Consider the following 20,831-nt stretch of genomic DNA (forward strand, 5'->3'; position numbering starts at 1 on the left):
AAAAAAAAGTCTTAATTTTTTTTTTTTTGTCTTTTTTTTTTAATTATTTATTTTATTTCTCCTTCATGATATGTCAAGACCTGGGCCCAGAACCATGGGAAATACAATTTTTAAAAAAGTAACAGGGGCTTCTTTCTCAAATAAATTGCTGCAATTTAGTAAATTGTGGAATGCTAAGTATCAAATTAGTGATTACAACAATAATAAATATATAGAAATTTAGCTTAGTTCCACACTGAACCATGAGGAAGACACAAAGGTTTAATGGAAGAAAAATAACTTGAACCAGACCCTGATTTTCCTCCAATCAGAGCTTGTAGTATTCACTGTATTACTCTAAAGTGGGCATCATGCTTTGCTTAAAGATAAAGGTGAAAACCTAAAAAATAAAAAATAACAAAAACTAATTCCAAACTCTGTATACTGTAATTTAAAGTTCTTCATGATTCACCTACCGTCCATCTTTTGGATTGTGTTCTTATGTTCTTATGCATCAACTATATATTATTGACTTGCAATTCACTAAATACTTGATTTTTTTAAACTTTGAATACACTAGGTTTTTTTTGTTGTTTTGTTTTGTTTTTTGTAATTTCTCCCATTTAAACTCCGACTTTAAATCTAGCACAAGGTAATCCCCCTTCCTTAATACCTCACCTTGTCTTCCTATTTTAAATCAGTCTCTCCTTCCCCCATATTTGTATCAGACTCTGCTCATTCATTCATTCATTCATTCATTCATTCATTCATCTGTTCTATTACCTGTCACATGCTGGCTTTTTCCAGAGGCTGGTATGCAGGTATCTTTCTCTCAGACATGGGTATAATCACTCTGAACTCATGGACTATATCGTGTTTTCCTTTCTTTTTCTGAAAACACTAACATAGTTGAATGAATGAATTTGAGAATGAGCAAATCAATCCACATTTAATGAATGAATCTCTGTTGAATGAATGGATGCAGGTTATTTAGATTACGTGTAAAATCCTTCTTTCCAAATATTTCAGTCTTAATAAGTCTTCATGAAGAAAGGTGAAAACTTCCACAACCAGAAGTATTACCACCTACTGTGAGTTTTACTGTATATATTTATGAGGTCAATATGGTAGAGAAATCTGTGCTTTGCCGATAGAACTCTGCTTCCCACTTGCAAAATTAGCTCTTTTCTGTTTATGCCTTGGCTTTGATGTTTCCAGTTTATTTTTTGTCCTGAGAAGTTGTGCTAGCTCCTACTTTGCAATACTGTTATATCTCATGGTGAGAATGTGCGTGCCAAACATTAATTTACCCAGAGGTTATCAACCACATTGCTAACTATCTTTTCCCTCCATGATTTATTTTTTAATTAGGGCATAAATAGTAAATAATAAACTTTGAAAGGTTAATTTCATTAATAGTGGCAACAAACAGTCACCCACTGATGTAATTAATTCCCTCATTTAACAAAACAAGTCTTAGTTACCTAGCACATGCCAGACACTGTGCTAAACTCTGGAGAGAGAAAAATGAATATGGCAGGGTCATCATTTTTTTTTTTAAGTAAGGTGAACTGGAATGTAAATAAATCATTGCAATACTTGTAATAAATGCTCCAATTAGGGGAAGAGTGGCTTTGCAGACAAGGGTGTCAGGAACTCTGCCTGTCAGTGATTGGAGAGGTAAGAAAAGAACCGAGGATGTGTCAAACTTCTTCCTTACAGACCTATCACAATTACTGGATGCTTTAGCAGTTCCTGAAGTATTTTCAATATATATCCATATTAATAGAATGAATGACCTTATTTGAAAGAATTGCTTGTTAAATTTGTTTCCCCTTTTGTCCTCTAAGAAGGATTTGAGTCCTGCTCAGGGAATTGAGTGGCTCTGAATGAACACTGACCACTGGGTTCTTCATCTACTGGAGATGGGTGTTCAAAGGGAATTGTGTGACTTTCAAAAAGGATGGCGACTGTCAGGGTAGGTTAGAGGAAGCAAATGCAAACTTCACTTTGTTTGACTTTCTATGTTTGTTTGCATGAATTAGACAAAACAGCTATATCTCCCAGTTTTGAAAAAGTGGCCTTATATAGCAGTGGCCTCTGTGCAAGCTGTATGTGCCACGTGGATTTGGCTGGCTGGTAGGAACCAAGTGGGTACCCAAGGCATCTGGCACTGACCTACCGAGCCTCATTTGTCCAGCATGGGGAGGTTGGGTACATGTAGTACTTCCTTGTTGATCTTGCCTGCTTCCTTTGTTTTGGCCAAAATGGGCTCTGGTGATGTGTCTGGGAACACACTGGAGTGACTTTGTAGGTCAGCCCCCACCCACACTATGGAGGTAAAAGGGGATGTTAACGATGGCTGATACAGGCCCTTCCAACGCTAGAGAATTCCCACAGTCTCCAGAGACCTCTCATGGCCTGCCAGCTTTCTGTATACAGTCTATCTCTTGTCATTTGTATAGAAGTGATTCCATGTAGAAGAGACCTCTGTGTAGGCTCCATGTGCCCGGTAGTTTTGGGAAGTCACTTGGAGCTAAACAGCCACTTATGGAGCCTGCGGCACTGGCCTTGGGTGATGACACCTTCTCGCTCCTGCTTGCTCCATTTGTTCAGGGGCAAAATGTTCCAGGCAATGTAGCCAGGAAAGCACCACTAAGATCTAGTGGGTAGGTCTAAGAACTGGAATAGAGCTCCTACCCGCCCTAAAGGAGTGGAGGGAAATGTAAACAATAGAACACATGGGCTACTCTGCAGTCTAGAGTTCTCACAAGTTTCCACAGCTCCCAGAGGGCTCCCAGGGCCTTCGACCTCCCATCCTTCTCTAGTCAGCCTCTTTCTCTTGTTTATTGCTCAGAAACTATTTATTCAGCCATTTGTTGTCTCACAGGAGTAATTGCTCTCTATACAAAGGATGCCCAAAAAATGTATACACATTTTAAGAAAGGAAAAACTGATTAAACTTATAATACTCAATATATATCGATAACAAAAGAATACAAGTCACGTTTGACTTCTGCAATTACAAAAGGTGCTCAGAGTGGTTACCATGAGCGTCCACATACTTCTGATTCTGGTGAACTACTGCTTGAGTAATGTTGACCCAAGTGTCCACTTGTATACATTTTTTGGCACCCCCGGTATATGTGTACATTTGAATTTAGTCATGGGAGGGGGAGAGTTCAGCGTCTTGCTATGCCACCACCATCTTGGACCTCCCAATCTTCATCTAATAATTTTCCAGAGAGCAAATTAATCTGCCATGTAATGACTTTGGTTGTTTAAAGATTCCATTTCAATCAGCATTTACAGACCTGAAAGATACCTTTGTCTTTCTCTGTCTCTGTCTCTGTCTCTGTCTCTGTCTCTGTCTCTTTCTTTCACACACACACACACACACACACACACACACACACACACATCAAACACACACCAAACACATACATTAGACTCTCGGGTGCACTGGACCAAGCACAAATCATTCAAATTCACAAAGTTCACTAACTAAAACTGAAAATCAGTAGCGTTAGAATCCTTTCTTGAGAAGAAAGCACATTCACTAGTTAAATTTCCCTCTCACAGTGCCTCTGTGATATTTGGCAAGCCATTCATTTATTTACTGTTAAAGGACATTTCCATGGACTCCCCTCTCTTAATATTAAAATGTAGGGGGAAAAAAAAAACAGCACCAAGGACACAGCTGGCATGACAATTCCTGTACTTTACCACCAAATCTGAATGGCTGACATGGAAAACAGAGTAACAGATGGTGGGACTGATAGCTAGAGGGGTAAGTAATTTGCTCAATGTCATAAGAATGTCTACACCAGAAGTAGAAACCAAATCCAGAAAGACCTTGAAGCTAAATGCTATTGTTTACATATTTCTTTTCATTGAGGAATAAAGTTTCAATGAGTCAATTACAGGATAATTATAATATAGCTATAGGTTTTGTTAGATCCAAGTACGGAAATGACAGTTTTGTTGGAGGAAAGGCAAGCAGCCCACTTTGCCTGACTTTGTTCTATCCAGTGTGAGGGCATGCATCTAGAATAAATGCTTTGCATCTCTGTGTCCCATTCTGAACTATTGGATTGTATTATTAGGCATGTGATTTATGAATATGTGTACAACAGAGTCAGTCAGGTTGACATTTTAGGTGGATTTCCCTGACATCCGTGTACAGGATGAATTGAGTGATGTGAAAGGGGAATAGGGCAGGTAGATTGTACTCAGGCAGGATAAGTTAGGAAGTTCTTTCAGTCATGGAGGTCAAATATGAGAAGAGGCAAATGTAAAGCTAGGACTTGGAAGGAGGTGGTGGTCCCTACAAAGACAGAGGCAGGGTTGGCTTTGTTATTGAGAATAAGAGTGATTTTTTTTGGAAATACTTTTGAAGTTCAGGGGGGGAAATTGGGTCTAGAATTACAGACTTAGCAGTTACTCTCTGGGAGGTAATAAAAAGTAGTATGACAACAAGCAAAGTTACAATGAAGGAGTAACAAAGATGAAAAGAGAAATGGGAATAAAATCATTGGACAAGGTGTCATTTAAAACCCGATGGATCATCCACAAAAGAAAAAAAATTACAAATTGGACTCCATCTAAATTTAAAACTCCTGCTCTTAGAACGATACTGTTAAGAAAAGCCACAGACTGGGGGAAAATATTTTCAGAACAGGTGTCTGATAAAAGGCTTACATCTAGAATATGTAAAGCACTCTCAAAACTCAACAATACAAAAACAAACAGCTTGATATAAAATAGACAAAAGGCTTGCACAGATGCTTTAACAAAGAAGATATACAGAGGCCAATAAACACACGAAGAGATGATCTTCTCTTCTGGTGAGTGCTTATATACAGTGGGCTGGGAAGACTCCTAACTCAAAACAATAATATAATAATCATAATGTCATACACTTACGCATATGCTGATTACAATTTGTCAGACACTGTTTTAAGCACTGTACATGCATACAACTCACTTAATGAGTTAATGAAGTAGGGCTTTGATAAACCATTTTATGGATGAAGACACTAAGACACAGAGAAGTCAATTAATTTACCCAAGGTCACACAGCTAGTAAGTGTCTGAGATCAGATTTGAACACAGGCAATCAGGCTCCAGAGCCTGTGCTGTTGTCTGTGAGTATATGATACCTCTCCAATTACCAGTAAGACTATATTGAGCACCTACTCTGTGCACACTTGGCTGTATACTGTAGTCATAAGGAACTGATTAAATGTAGTTTCTTTCTTAGAGGATCTTAAAATCTAGATAGAAAGAGAAGCTTATGGACACCAAACTCTTGGCTGCCTCTAATCATACAATTTCACAACCAGAAAATAGACAATAAACCTACAGAACATCCTCCTCGTCTTGTTTGAAGGATAGAATCTATGACAATTAAGAATCAATGAAAGCATTCTAAGATCTTCTGTAGTTTAGAAGCTTTCCAGAAAAAAGCAAAGACCATAAAGCTTTAAAAGAATTCAGATAAGAGGCAGGAGTGTGGATATTTGAGAAATCATCTTCTGTGATCTTTAATGCTACCATCATTGTCAGCAGAATTATTTAATTATCTCTTTAATGTTTGCAGGATCCTTGTGTTTTAGGCGGTTCCTAATAACCTGGTACCGACGAGGATGAGCCATGTTCAAACATGACAATGACCTAATTCAAATATCTCCTCATGTTAGAACTGCAGCTGTCAAGTGAGCTGACACAGTTTATGCCAGCCAGCTATTATTTCAATAATACTAAAGATCAGTTTGTTTTGTTTGTTTTTCTTCTAAATTGGTAGCCACCCTTTTCCTAGAATGAGAACTGTGCAAAAAGATGGTGATACAAAGCAAGGAAATAAGCAACAGACATCTTTCTTAGTTAATTGAGTCGGATTAGAGGAAAATAGCGTCTCTGAAGCTGTAACTACAGAAATCAGCCTGTGAGACACAGAATCTTCTAAGTCTCACATTCACTCCACTGTAGCAGCCCAGCCTGGAAGGCAGCCAACTATGCGTGCCTCTGACAACTGGGACCGTGCAGGGGGCAAGAAGGAGAAAGGAGAGAGTGAGGAAGGGAACTGGGGAAAGAAACAGAGGAGGGAAGGGAGAGAGACAGAGAGAGACAGAGAGACAGAGAGACAGAGAGACAGAGAGAGAGAGAGAGAGAGAGAGAGAGAGAGAGAGAGAGAGAGAGAGAAATCGCAGGGAGACTTGAAAGAGTGAGGGATCGGAAGGAAGGGAGGGTAGGTAAAAGCCAGATTTTTATTGGAAGCAATTGAAGTGGTTGCTATGAGACCCGCGAGCACAGGACCAGCAGCCAGTCCGACGCTGATGGTTCTTACCTCGTACTAAACCTTTCTTTTGACACAGTTTTAGAGTTGCTTAATATCTAAGCAAGCACCTGACACGGGTGACTTTTTCCTTCTTCATTCTCCTCTGGTCCCTCGGGGAAGATGGAGGTAGAAAACGAAGCCAGCTGCTCCCCCAGCAGCGCATCAGGCGGGTCCAGAGAGTACAAGGTGGTAATGCTGGGAGCAGGGGGAGTTGGTAAAAGCGGTAAGTTTTAATACCAAACGCTGGGGAAGGTGGAACCTCTGTACAGGGAATGCTACTTATTTAAAAAAAAAAAATCAAAACAACAAAAAACCAGTAAGAGTAATAATGCTGATGGTGTCAGAGGTTAGCTAGCTGTAGCAGTTAGACACCAAGTATCTGACAGGATGTTTATGAGTGTAAGGACTGTTAAAGAGATACTGATTAGCCAGGAGAATTGGGAGACAGCCAGTGATGGCATATAGAACTTTAAGAGGATTGTTTTTTCCCTTTGATTTCCTGCTGGGTAATTTATATGTTTTTATTTTAAATAATAACATGATATTTATGAAATAATCATGGTATGAGAAAATGTGCTCCTGTTCTCAAAAATATTCACATAAAGTGCTGTTAATATTCAATGAAACACACAGATTACAAACACAGACACACATTCAGGATTATAAAAGCTGATTGTTATGTTTGTTTCTTTGATTAGGGGCTTCCTGTCTCCTTTTCCTTGTCTATGATCTAACATAGCATGTGTGGGCTTTGAATTCCAAAAGGAAAGTTGGTTTTTGAAAGTGATAGCTGTTCAAGGAATGATATTCATTGTGGGTCCTCTGCAGTAATCAAGCCAAATGTTGTGGTTAACTGGATTAAAAGAGAAAACTACAAGAATAAAAAATATGGGGTGCTAATGAAGTTAAGAGTGGTAAATTGGTGTTAATACAGAAAAAGACACAAAAAACAGTTGTCATGGTTGCGTTTCTTGAGGGGTTTAAAAGGCCAAATATAACAAATTAAAGAAACAGATACGTAGTAGTGTTTGAGGCTGATTAAATGTTGGATATCTTGGAGCTGTGGATATCACTAGAACATAAATAGATAAATATGATTTTTTTACGATAAAAAGACCCCCATAGGGCTATATCTTTGGGGATGCCAGAAGACAGAAGAAATATTAAAGTTAGAATGAACAAAAAGTTTTCTAAAAAAAATCAATGGTTCTGGGCCTTGGCAAAAAGATTCACAGTTGAGGCCATCATCATTGGTATAGAACGCTCCCCCCCACCACCAAAAAAGCTGATAACTTTGATAGTGGGTCCATAAATGATACGTTGATCAGCAAAAGAGGGGGCAAAGAGAGTGCCACTTTAGCAGACAGGCAAGTAAAAAAGTTAGAAATATAGCAACAGACCTAAAGTTGAATACCCCGAAAGAAAAAAGTAGGTAAAACTGGATGTGGTAAATCGCTATATGTATGTCAAAGTGAGAAAAATTAGTCACCTCTCCTAAGAAGGAAAGATGACATGAAAAGCTTCACAAATATGTGTGAATGAGGAATTTGTAGAACCTCTCTCCTTTTTTAAAAAATGTAATGGTTTGAAAGGAAAAGAATCAAAATAGGTGAGGATCAGGGAGGGAGAAAGGACGAAGGATACAGAGAAAATAAAATAAAATTATGCTTTGCAAGAATCGTCTGATACAATGAAGAAGAAATAATGTGAGAATAAAATATCAGAAAGAGAGAGAAACGGATCTAAGGAAAAGGCAGGAGACTAATCAACAGAAGTGCCACCATCAGCTTGTGAAGTCAGAGAGATGCTGCAATGGTCCCACACTATACTCATGCTTGCTGGGTACATTACCTTTTTGTTTGCTGGCTTGGTATTTTCTTGTTTTACCAGTGGTTTGGGGAGCATAGGAGTGACTAGTTTTTAGTCGTTTATTCCATGGCAATGAAACTTGGAGAGAAGAAATATTGGATAAGCCGATCCTTCAGCAATATACTCATCCTGGAGGTGATATTAGGTTTCCTATTTTTGACCGCCCCCTTATGTTATTTGTACTGACTGGTCATTGTCACTTCTCCAATAACTAGAAAGTTTTGACATAACAAAATGGCGGGTAGAGTGACCTGGGCTCCTTTCACCTTCACTTTGTACAAAAGAAGCCAGTCCATAATTAAATATTTGGAAAAAACACAAAACAAAACAAAAAAACAAAAAAAACTTTTCCAGTGTGATCAAGACAGGAGTAGCCAGCTTACCTCAGAGATGATTGAGAATAGAAGAGGATAAATAGTTCAGTTGTACTGATTTTATAAATAGCATACTTGGCTGTTACTGTCAGAGAGAATATAACTCATACTACAATTCCAAGCTTGGAATGCTGATTTTAAGGCTAAAAATTTGGAATCAGAGTGATGGAAACATGTCTTACCCTTGGGCTTTGTCCCTATGATTCATTTGGTACACAAAATTTCAAGTACTGATTCTCAATATTCTCAAGTACTGATTCTCAATATCTTGAAGGTTAAAATGTTTGCTTTCAAATGAACAAAAGTATTTGTCTTTTAAATAAAAAGACACTTTTTATATTGCTGAAGGTCTGGATTAATGGAAGTACATTTTACTTTCCTTCACACAATTTCAGGGGCTTATATGAAAGGATCATACAAGCCAATTATATTGGATTATGTGAAGGGATTTCAAGGAGAAGTCTGCTATTCTGTAGAAATTAAAGATGTAGCAAGCTATTATCTATTTCAAATTCTGAGTCAGTTCTGAGTCAGCCTTGAACATGAATGAAAAACTCAATTTACAGGGACCTTAACTTTTAAATGAACAAAACCTTGGAGATTTTCTATGCTTACTAAGAAATTAGGGTTTTTCTCTATCCATGTTTTACTAAGACATATTTTGGTGAGTAGGAAATTTTGAAAGGATTTGCAACTTTAGTGGAGCAGAAATTCCCACAAGATATAAATGTGTAGGTGAACACATGTACTATGTGTGAGAAATTTCAAACCACAAATAATCAGTCAACTATTTATTGAGCATGTACTATGTATGGGCCCTGTACAAGTTACTACAGAGGAGAAAGAAGAAGGGCATGAACGTTTATGAAGCATCCACTATGTGGCCGGTATGGGCTACATGTTTTTCATGCTTATATTCAGTTCTCTCCACAATCTGATTAGGTGTTGCCATTTTACAGATGGAAAAACCGAGGCCCAAGGAAACAACTTGTGCCTGGTAATGGAAGTAATATTGTATAGAGTTCTGTGAAATTTTATCTAACTCTATTACATTATGTTTTAACACCCTGGGCAAGAAGAGCAAAGAATCCCACCACTTGTTATTAAAAAAACAGGGCAGTTGGTATTGCATCCTCTACCTCCTGAACGTTATATTTAGAAGAGATCTAAACCATCTAGACTAACACTCTCATTTACGCATCTATGCATTTTTAGTCTTTAAATCAATGTACATTATACGCAGTACTTATATTTTATATAAATAAAAACATACATTTATATTGTGTTTATATTTATATAACAAATTATTATACCTAACATTATCCAAGAATGCTATAAGTGCTGAGAACACAGGATAAATAAGAAACAGTTTCCACCCTATTTGAAAGGTGGAGAAAAGGAAGCAGCAAGCGTGAAAGGACTTGCCAAATTCACACATATGGTAGTGGAAGAATCGCAGCTAGAACTCAACCCTCCTGATCCCCTTGAAGCTGTTTTTCAGTCACACCAAAATTTTTACACAGGGTAAGCTAAATAAAAATGGAACCAATTATCCAATGAATTTCACGTAAGCAGGGCACATTCTTAGGCTTCTATCTCTCTTTGTTCCACTGTGTACCATCCCTTCCCCTCCCTCAAAAAAAGACAAAAAATAAAAATCTCCCAGCTATAGTTTAACAGTTTAATGGAGTATAAACAACCCTTATCACTGCTTTAAATATTGACTTCTCTATGTCTTTGTGGTTTGATGTTTATAAAGGCTGTTCCTCAATGATAGAGAATTAGTGTCTGCTTGCTTTCCTTGTATTTACATTTGTTTCTCCCAGTGCAGACTCAGATTATCCAGAATATCTAATTCAGTACTAATAAGATCTTATTTTCCAAAGTACACTTTATCTATTCTATGATCTTATTTGAGGATAAAATAATTTAAGGAGGTAAGTAGGTCATTTACTCCCTATGTTCAGATGAAGTATCTGAGGCAGAGAAATGTTAAGAGATTGGTCCAAGGGTACACAGAAATAACTAAGAACTAGGAAAAGGACACTAACTCTAAATTGTTTTCCCATCAAATTTCATGAGCAAAGTAGAGAAAGTATCCAAAGATCAGATGAGATCTATATATTCTTCTCCAGTCTCTAGGATACGTCTTGCAATTACCTTGGTGAAATTTTCTGTGAAACATTGTGAAGTGTGAAACAGGTATGAAATACTATGCAAGTCATTGGGAAATGGGGTAGGGTTATGCCTAAGTACTATTCCAGACACTATCCCTGCCCTCTAAGAGTGAACCGTCTCATGGGGGGAAAATATAATGTATACTACAAGATGATAAGTTTATATTAGGCCTCTGAATAGGAGCTGTGGAAGCTCAGGGTAAGGGTGGCTAAATCTGCATGCGAAAGTTAAGAAGAAATCCCAGCAGAGATGATATTTGAATTTTGTATTGAAGGAAGAGTAGGATTTATTGAGGTTGAGAAGGGAAAGTATAGGGAGAAGTGGGGTTGGAGAGGAAAACAATTTGTCGGGAGCAGAGCATGCAAAAGTAAAAAGGAAGGTGGGGTTATAATTTTTTATAAGTTGACACTCTATAACTTAGTGTCTTTGGGAGCAGTTGGGAAAATCTCTCTTTCAACTTTAAAAAATCTTAAAAAGTCTCTTTAACTTTTGCTTAAATCATATCTTAGGAGACTTAAAGGTAACAGAAAACAAAGAAGCTGAAAACATAAAAAGTATTAAGGAACTCAGAAGTTATTAGAGGGCACCCATTGTGAGTTTTTCGTAAAGGGAAAACTCACTTGTAAAAGAAGCAATCATTCTCTGCCTCACATCCTTCGGCAATTTGTCTCTTTTGTACATCAGAGTTTTGTGTAGCAGGGATTATAAAATGAAAGCAATAACAATATTTTCTGAGGTAAAGAGAAAGCACAAACCAGCTTCTCCAACCACAGTGAATTGGTATAAAAAGGGTGAAAATCGAGGCTTTATCTGATGAATTAAATCAAGGCAAACAACGAAGTGAATCATTCATGTCGCTGAGGCTGTTTTTACCTCATTAGCAGAACTCTGGATCTGACAACATGGAACAATTGTCACATCATGACCAAGTGTTATTTGAATGCTCTGCGTTGTGAAGGCAAGAGAACAAATAAACAAGGGAAAAAAATAAAATCATTTCAAGACTGGAGGGCCCTCTGCTCTCACCTTTAATTGTCACTACCCTAATTACACTGCCGATGGTCACTCACTGCAATGCTGTCAGCAAGAATTAGCCAAGAGGTTCAAAAAAGGCTCAGTAGAAAAGCAAATTGATATCCACTTGCTCAAGTAAGGATTGAAAGTACAATTTAGGTGAAGGTGTTGGCTGACAATATTTCCAAGATTATATGCGTTTACAGATTTTACACTGACAAAGAAAAAGAATTAGTATAACTCTATGTCTTCAGCAGAGAAAGTGCCTAGAGATGAATGCCTTTGCCTTGGTCTCTGACTACCCACGTGGTGCCGGGCTCCTGACACTTACACTCTTGCTCTGGTGTCCCAGTGGTTAATGGTCTATCACATTCACCTGGCTCTCATTTAATCCTCACCTTGATTTTGGGCAGTAGACATTAGTGTCTGCATTTTATGGATGAGAAAACTGAGGCCCATGGGAAAAAAAAGTAACATGACATGCCCAGAGACAAAGATATTAAATGATGAATATAATTTAATATTATATGAGGTGCCTACACGTATATGTCTAAGTTTCATGATTATACTATTTACGTTTTCCCCACCCTGAGAGTTTTTATATTATTTCTTGAGAGCTGGTACAATGAACCTGAGTTCTAACTTCCACTGAATCTTCATAGGTATATTTTAGATATCAGACAAATTCAAAATACTTGACAAATATTAATTTTCTACACACAAATCCTTACTAGGTGGGGTGAGGGGTAGCATGGGAAGTTCTGAGCAAACATTTCAACATGTAGGTACCAAAGACATATTATGTTCTGGCCTATTCAGGAGCCCCTAGGGGCCCAGATCATGTAGAGAAGAAATGACAATCCTCTCAACTTGAGAAAATCAAATAACCCAGTAATGATAAGAAATTAAAACTGGGGTGATGCTAATGAAGAAAGTAAACAAGTTTCTGAAAATATCAGGTGAACTTTTGAAATTTATTAGGTGCTGATATAGGGAGAATGTTTTCTCTCTCTCTCTCTCTCTCTCTCTCTCTCTCTCTCACTCTCTACACACACACACACACACACACACACACACGCACACACACACACACGCACGCAGTTGAGCCCCAAACAACATGGATTTGAACTGTGCGGGGTCCACTTATATGTGGATTTTTTCCCAATAAATACAGCAGATGTATTTTCTCTTCTTTATGATTCTAATAACATTTTCTTTTCTCTAGCTTACTTTATTGTAAGAATATAGTATATAATACATATAACACAACATACGTATTAGTCGACTGTTTATATTGTCTCAATAGTAGGCTAGTTAAGTTTGAATGGAGCCAAAAGTTATATGAAGATTTTCAACTAGATGGGGCGTCGGTGCCCCTAAACCCTCCTGTATTCAAGGGTCAACTGTATGTCTGTGTGTGGGGGAGAGAGATGGAGAGAGAGGGAGGGAGAGGGAGAGAGAGAGAGAGAGAAGAGTAGTTGATAGAAACTACAGGTTACAAATGGAAAATACCTTCCCTGTTCATTCATTTAGTAAGAATAGATGGTGTGTGTGTGTGTGTGTGTGTGTGTGTGTGTGTGTGTGTACCTGCGTACCTAGACCTGTGAATGGTTCTGAACTATTACCAAGAATTAGACACTCCTGCCCTGAGCTGGGGGTAAAAAGGATGAATCGTATTGCAGTGGGCTAAGTACAAACATAGAGATGTACACAAGAGAATCTGAAAGTAATGCAAACTGTGGTCAGGAAGTTTGAGTGACCTAACATAGGTGGCTCAGCTGCTCAGTTGTAGCATTGGAACCAGAAGCCTCCTGACTTACTAAAGCGTAGATTTTTTTTTTTCCCATTATGCCACGAAGCTTCCCATAAACCAGCATAAAATCTGTTTCTCTTAACTGGACGTTAGGCTGCTGATGGGGACTGGTTTTGAGTGGAGGTGTCTGTGCAGTGTGATGCAGTTGTGACTGTAAATACACTGATGGATGGCAGTCCTCTGCATCGCTTAAAGTATGCAGGAAATGCTTTTCTTATTGAATTTGGCTGTTTTTTTGCAAAGCCCATCAATATCAACTCAGTCACTCAGGCTTTGCTCATAAATGTCAGCTCTCTGATGACCGTCACCAAATGGTGCCATCTGCTCTTCTGGTTCATCAGCAGGCACCAGCTAAGTGTCATTACTGGCAACTGTGCCAGCTCATCCCTGCTGCCCTTTCTGCCTGCCATAACCCTGCTCCAGCTAACGCCATAGCACCAGCATTGGAATATGACCTGTTCTAGTCTCTACCACACTCACAGGTGGTTCATCATCCTGCCACTGCCAAGTGCATTGGAGGCATAGCAGTATGTACCAGGTTTTCCTTGGAGTAGGTGTGAAGGATGGACTCTGCTGGAGCAGGCGTGCATATGCAGGTGTACACTCAGGAGGGTGGCCTCTGTATCTCTGGGGATGTTATATTGAGGGAGGAATCACAGGCCACACAAGGTTTGGAATCCTAGGGAAAAATTCCTGAATTGAACTCAAATGAGATTGTATAGGCAAATTGTGGTCTCACAGTGGAACACCAGACAAGGATTTTTAACTAGTTAGATATGCTGTGGTGAGTGGGAGAAGTCTTTGTTCAGTAAACTGCTGGTAAAGGGAAGGCATTGTTTGCATAGTTATTCACTGAAAGGATAAGAAACCTTAGATGGTTTAATCACTCCATAGTTCCTCTAAATATACTTGAAAATGAGAAACAACCATGCCAGTGCACGTGCTTGCAAAAATCCGTGCACACTCATAAGGAAGAATGATTTGTGTTTCGTCTAAACTGTCTTTCAGTTCATTCATCCAATGAAGACAAAATAAGAGGCCACATTTTTAAATTAAATGTGTTGGGTGACAGTGGTTAATACAATTTTATAGGTTTCAAGTATACAGTTCTATACTACATGAACTCTATATTGCATTGTGTGTTGAGTCTCACATACACCTAACCCTGTTCTAAGTGCTTTATTTCATTGAATCCTCCCAAAATGCTGTAGCATAGGCGTGGCAGTTATCCCTCATTTACAGATAAGAAAAGTGAGGCTTGAAGAGGGTGAGTGATTTGCTCAGGAACCCAGAATCTGTTGGTGTCTGTGTAAGTCTTAGCCACCACCAGATGCCAGGCTCTTAACCGTTGTCCACTATTCCAGTCACCATCCCGTGTTCTTGATCTACAGAATGTGGCCTCAGCAGAGAAATCATCACAGAACAATGTGAATTGGAGGCTTGAGCATCCTAGGAAATTCAGATTTGTGTTTTGTCATCTGTAAAATAAGAATAACAATGGCTACTGCAAAGACTCATAGTCCTGGGCTGTAACAAAACCTGGCACGTAGTGAGTGTTGAATAATGCTTGTAACATAAATGGATAACCTTGTTTTTAATTATTTGTCTTTAACAGCATTTGACCTTGCACAGTTCACTTAAGCTCTTTGAGTCTCCATTTTCCTCATCCTAGAAATGGCATTCATTAAAATTACCTCAGAGAGTTGCTGGGTAATGACATTAGAAAATATTATATAAAAAAGCGAATTAGGTAGTGCTCAAGATATTATTACATCCTCATTAAATCTGTTGCCTGCTGTCAGCTTCCCTCCCTCCCTCCCTCCCTCCCTCCCTCCCTCCCTCCCTCCCTCCCTCCCTCCGGTCTATCCTTCCTTCCTTCCTTCCTTCCTTCCTTCCTTCCTTCCTTCCTTCCTTCCTTCCTTCCTTCCTTCCTTCCTTCCCTCCCTCCCTCCCTCCCTCCCTCCCTCCCTCTCTCCTTCCTCTCTTCCACACTTCCACCAAGGCAGTTTACGTCAGTAGGGTGGGGGAGGATGATAGCAGAAGATCTCTCAGATGGGTTCTAGGAAAATGCAATTTGGATTAAATATTGTAAATGTGTCATTATATATCCACCTGCTTTATGCCTACTCTTGCTCTTTATATCCTTATATTGATTAGTTTCAGCTTTAGTCTCTTGAGTGGTAATTTCAATGACAATAATAATGGTGGCTTGCTAGTTATCCTAGTAAACAATCCTTTTATTCATTCTAATAGACCCATCATACACACACACACACACACACACACACACACACACACACACACACACACATACGCACCACTGCCTGCTAGAGAAAGAACTGGGGGACAATTGCCTGGTTGCTACAATAGCTACAAAGGGTCTGCTTAGAGGGGCTACTGTTTATAGCAGAGCATGTCTGTGCTTCGATTGGGACTGAAATTAATTTCTCTAATACATGTGTTGTTTTAACAAATTTTGAATAATAAGATGTCTTCTTTGTTCTCCGCAGTAGCAATGCTGCTACATTCAAATGAACAGAGTCATATTTAATGGTTGCAGAGAAAGCTAATAAGATACACGCATACAGATTTGTTTAAATTAAAGAAGTCAGGCTTTTTGTCTAAAATCATGAGAGGCACATCTGTTATTTAAAATTGTAAAGACTGTAGCTAATTGGTCCCCCCCTATCATCTTTCAACCTCCTCCATCCCATCGCTTTCTGCTTTCCACACCACCATCAGGCCAATTGTCCTGAGATTCCACTTTGCTTCTTTCTTCTCCTGCTCAAATGTTTTCAGTGGCTTGCCCACTGCCAACAGGCTGACATCCAAAGCTCACAGGACTCCTGATGTCTGAGACATGTGAGACTCTCTGTCAACTAGTCATCAAGGAGCCATTCCCAAGGCTAGTTAGAGGGAAAGGTTATTGCGTTGGATGGCACAGAAGAGTCACGCCAGGGAGGACAGACATTTGGGAACCAGGGAACAGAGATATATGTCAGGAGCCCAGAGAGGTCAGTGAGGGGTTGAAACCGAGAGTCAAGAACACCTCGCCAATGGAGTCAGATGAAGTACAAATGGGGATTTTCAGCGCTGAGGCTACAAAGGCTGAGATGCTGAAGGAATGTTATTTGAAGTAAGCCCTGGTATATGATTTATTGGACTGTATCTCTCATCTCTCTCTTGGTCTCCTCTGTCTTTGTGTATTCCCCTCCCCCAGTGTGAGCTACACTCTGATCTAAAAAGACCCATAACTACCCCACTATTTATCTTCTAGACAAATTATTCTCAAATTCTTGAAACTTTTTCCCTGTAATATTCACATAATTATTCCACCATAAGTTCCCTCGTCCTTTCTCTCAATTTGTCAAGTTTTATCTTTCCTTCCAGATTCTGTACAAGTATTTCATGCTCCTTAATATCTTCCCAGTCTAACATTTCTCCCTTTACACTTAAAATTCTTTCTATTATTCATTTTATAACTGCTCGTAATTACACAGTTTCTTCTAGCATTTGGTTTGTAGTCTTAAAATGTTATTTAAATCTTGCTATCTTTTTATATTTTATCTCCCCATCTTGATCGCAAAGTCCTGCAGGATAGAAAATAGATTTTATATTATCTTTTTCTCCCATGAAACTTACAATAGTAAATTCTCAAAAATATTTATACATTTAATTTTCCTCTTCCATTTTTGAGAAAATGCAGAGTAATATATTCACCATATAAGTAGTGAAATAAAACTAAGTAATATTCTAAATATTATTAACATTCTAAAATTCTATGATACAAAGAGCCATGTGTATAGAGAAAGAAATTGGTACCGATAGAAACGGAATAGGTATGTGAGCATAGAGTAGGTCACGGCTTGGGAGGAAACTAGACGCAGACCAGCATGAATGGTCTTTGGTGACAATGAATTTGAAGATGTATGAGCCTACCTTATGTTTCGGATGCTCATTAACACAAAATGGCCAAAGTAAGATTGTGGGGGGAAACTTGTCAGATAGGCAAGAACAAGTAAGAAACAAATGCCTCTTTACAAGAAGTGATCACATGGCAGGCAGATACAATAGAATCAGAAGCCATGCAAATGACTTGAAAACCAAAGGGCAGGGACAGCTGGCACACAAATACATGAGAGACACTGAGAATAACTCAAGTTTTATTTTCCAAAACATTCTCTACTGGACACCAGGAGGAGGGTAGGGGGAAAGAAAGTAATTTGTAAAATGTTCTGGGAAAACCTTAGTAAACAAGTCTGTAGAACTCCTGTTGTGTTTTTGGTTTTTGTTTATTATTTTATTTCAACATGCTTATTAACATCTCAAAGAAAAATTATTTATTGGTTAACACTGAGAAGCATTGAGTTCGGTGGTGATTGTAACTCTGAATTTTGAAGCAACTGCCTTTCCACATATTTTTTTTGTGAGGGTGAAAACCATCTTGGGTCATGATTTCACTTTGACAATCTCTCTTCTAAAATGAAAGGAAAGAGGAACCACTGAGAATAGCAGACAATCACAGAACCAGATTATAATTAAAGCATCACACCTTCTCCCTGATTTCAAGAAGCTCTAACATCAAGAAAGCAAGATGTATTTCATAGGTAAAATTCTTGCTGCTATTAAAAAACAAAACAAAGTTGCTTTGCTATTGTTAAGCGCTTTTTCTTCCTATCTGTTTCCCTTTTGCTTTTCTCCTCATTCCTTTCTATTTGTTTGGTTATAGTGAAAGTACTTAAGCTAATATCGGTTTTCAACCATTTCTTTAGACCTGCTCCATAGAAGCCTGAAATATTTTTCTGCCCTTAAAAAAACTGTATCTCCCACTTACTTCATCACAGAAAAGCAACTGAAAAATATTTTTACATAGAATACTTTGCTGTGACAAGAACACAAGCTATCTGCCTCTCTAAGCTTGTTTGCATTTTCCTCGAGTGTAATTCTGAGACAGCCAAGCATGTTTGAAGATGGACAGACATGCACTGAAATTCGGTTCTGTCACTTGTAAGGCAAGGGACTTTGTGGGCTCTTCCTCTTCTTGCTGATATCTTAATGTTAGAGGACCCAGGGCTCATTCCTCGGACCTCAAGTTATCTTTAATTTCCTAACTTACGTTATCCAGGCCTTGGCTGGATTTATATATCTTTATATCTTAATTAAATTAAATTAATATCTAGATTAAAACCATAATAAGCAACTAAAATGGCAAAATTAAAGAGATAAAAAAGTATCAAATGTGGAGTAGGATGTCATGGGAGTATAAATTAATACAACCACCACAGAAAATGATTTGGCATAATTTAAGTTGAAAAAATGCATAAATTGACAATATGATCTAACAATTCTACCCCTAGCTACATATTCCCCACAGTAATTCACATATGTGTGGACAAAGGTATGGCCAGAGTATTCAAAGCAACATTATTCTGAATGGTTCCAAATTAAAAGTGTACATATTTATCAATATACGATTGAATGAATCAACTGTGTTAGAATATTCCACGTACATTATTATATATATTTATATATAGTCTACGAATGGGAGAAATAACCATAAAATCTGTGATATTAGTCACCTGCTGAGGTAGATGGGAGGCAGTGATTGGGTGGGTATGGAAATTCTGGAGTTTGGGAGATTTTCTCATTTTAGTATGGGTGATGGCAGCACGACTGTTTACTTTGTAACAGACTATAGAATTGTAAGCTTTTCTGTTTTGCATCTTCTTAAAGTATGATAAGTTTCGCAAAAGAAGTGATTTATGAAGTTTTAAAACATTAAAACTCCAGTCCAGACTTCCTTCCTAAACTCCTATCATGTAAACTCTTTACTTAACATCTTCACCTAAATAGCTAATAACAATCTCAAACTAAAAATGTCCAAAACTAAACTACTGATTTTCTTCCCAAACTTGTTTCCTGTACAGCCTTCCTCATATCAGTTGATGGCAACTCCACCCTTGTAGTTGCTTAGGCCCAAAACCTTGCCTGATTGCTTGCTCCTCTCCTCTCCTATTTCCACATTGAATTTATAAGCAAATCCTTTTGACTTTTTCTTTTATATGTATCTAGAGGTCTCCTGTGTTAAAATCTTAACTGTTGCCACCCTGGTTCAAGTTACCATTCTCTTTTGCTTGTTTCTGACCTAACAGGTCTCTATGCATGTGCCATAGTCCCCTAAAATGTATTCTCCACACAGCAGCCAGAGTGGTCCTTTGAAACTAAAATTCAGATTTTGTCATTCCTGTGCTTAAAACCCTATTACAGGTCCTATTTCACTCATAGTACTCTTAATGGCTGATACCACTTGCCACTTCTTTTATCCTACTATCACAGTGTTTCCCTGAAAATAAGACCTAGCCAGACAATCAGCTCTAATGCATCTTTTGGAGCAAAAATTAACATAAGACCCGGTCTTATTTTATTATAAGACCGGGTCTTACATAATATAATATAATATAATATAATATAATATAATATAATATAATATAATATAATATAATAATACCGGGTCTTATATTAATTTTCGCTCCAAAAGACACATTAGAGCTGACTGTCCGGCTGGGTCTTATTTTCGGGGAAACATGGCATCTCTCTTGCTCTCTCTGCTACAGCAACACCAGCTTCCTCGCTGTTCCTAAAATATGCCAGACATGCACATTCTTCTTTTAGGAACTTTGTTCTAGCTGTTCTCTCCTCCGGGAATACCTTTTTCCAGATGTCTGCTTGGCCTACTCTATCTCTTTCAAACATTGCAGTATTGTTAGTATCTCAGTGGGCCTATCCTAACCAAGTCCCTTTTATTGAAACCCTCATCTCCTTACAGTATCCCCATACCCTTTCCTATGGTCCACTTTTTCCCTTTATATAGTATCTCTTATCTTCTAATTTAGTAATTTATTATGTGATTGGTTATTGTTGGTTTTCCAGAAATCAAACGTCTGTTTTGTCCTTTCAGGTTCCTAGTACATACATAAAGTGAACAGTTACCTGAACTAGTGAAGCCCCAGTTTTTTTCATCTCTAAGCTATAGATAATACCACCTTTGTCAAGGGATTCTAAAGTTCAGGACAGTAGCAATGGAGATTAGATTCTGGATATATTATTTTAAAAATGTCAAAAGCATTTAATGTTTGGTAAAAGATGGGTATTGGCTCAAGCAAATAGAAGGATGGTTTTTCTATCAACTGAAATGTTATTATTATATGTAAAGTTCTCGGCACTAAAAAACCCACAAGCTTATTCTTTTAATCTTGTGCAACAA

The 20,831-nt window shown here is 38.2% G+C and overlaps 1 protein-coding gene and 1 long non-coding RNA gene across 4 annotated transcripts in view; one reads left to right on the plus strand and one right to left on the minus strand.

The window, feature by feature from the left end:
• Nucleotides 1–6,463, minus strand: part of LOC141573147 (uncharacterized) — a 57,563-nt gene extending 51,100 nt beyond the window's left edge. The window contains exon 1 of the long non-coding RNA XR_012498758.1: nucleotides 6,329–6,463. This is a non-coding gene — a long non-coding RNA (uncharacterized LOC141573147). The remainder of the gene's footprint in view (nucleotides 1–6,328) is intronic.
• Nucleotides 6,411–20,831, plus strand: part of RIT2 (Ras like without CAAX 2) — a 303,120-nt gene continuing 288,699 nt past the window's right edge. For 2 of the 3 annotated variants that reach the window (XM_019739662.2, XM_074340046.1), the window contains exon 1: nucleotides 6,411–6,542. In XM_019739662.2, coding sequence (XP_019595221.1) covers nucleotides 6,440–6,542 — 103 coding nt within the window. In that variant the 5' untranslated portion in view covers nucleotides 6,411–6,439. The remainder of the gene's footprint in view (nucleotides 6,543–20,831) is intronic. The other variant, XM_074340045.1, reaches the window with a different exon arrangement.

This window comes from Rhinolophus sinicus, linkage group LG09 (genome assembly GCF_036562045.2).
Source record: "Rhinolophus sinicus isolate RSC01 linkage group LG09, ASM3656204v1, whole genome shotgun sequence".
NCBI classification, from domain to species: Eukaryota; Metazoa; Chordata; class Mammalia; order Chiroptera; family Rhinolophidae; genus Rhinolophus; species Rhinolophus sinicus.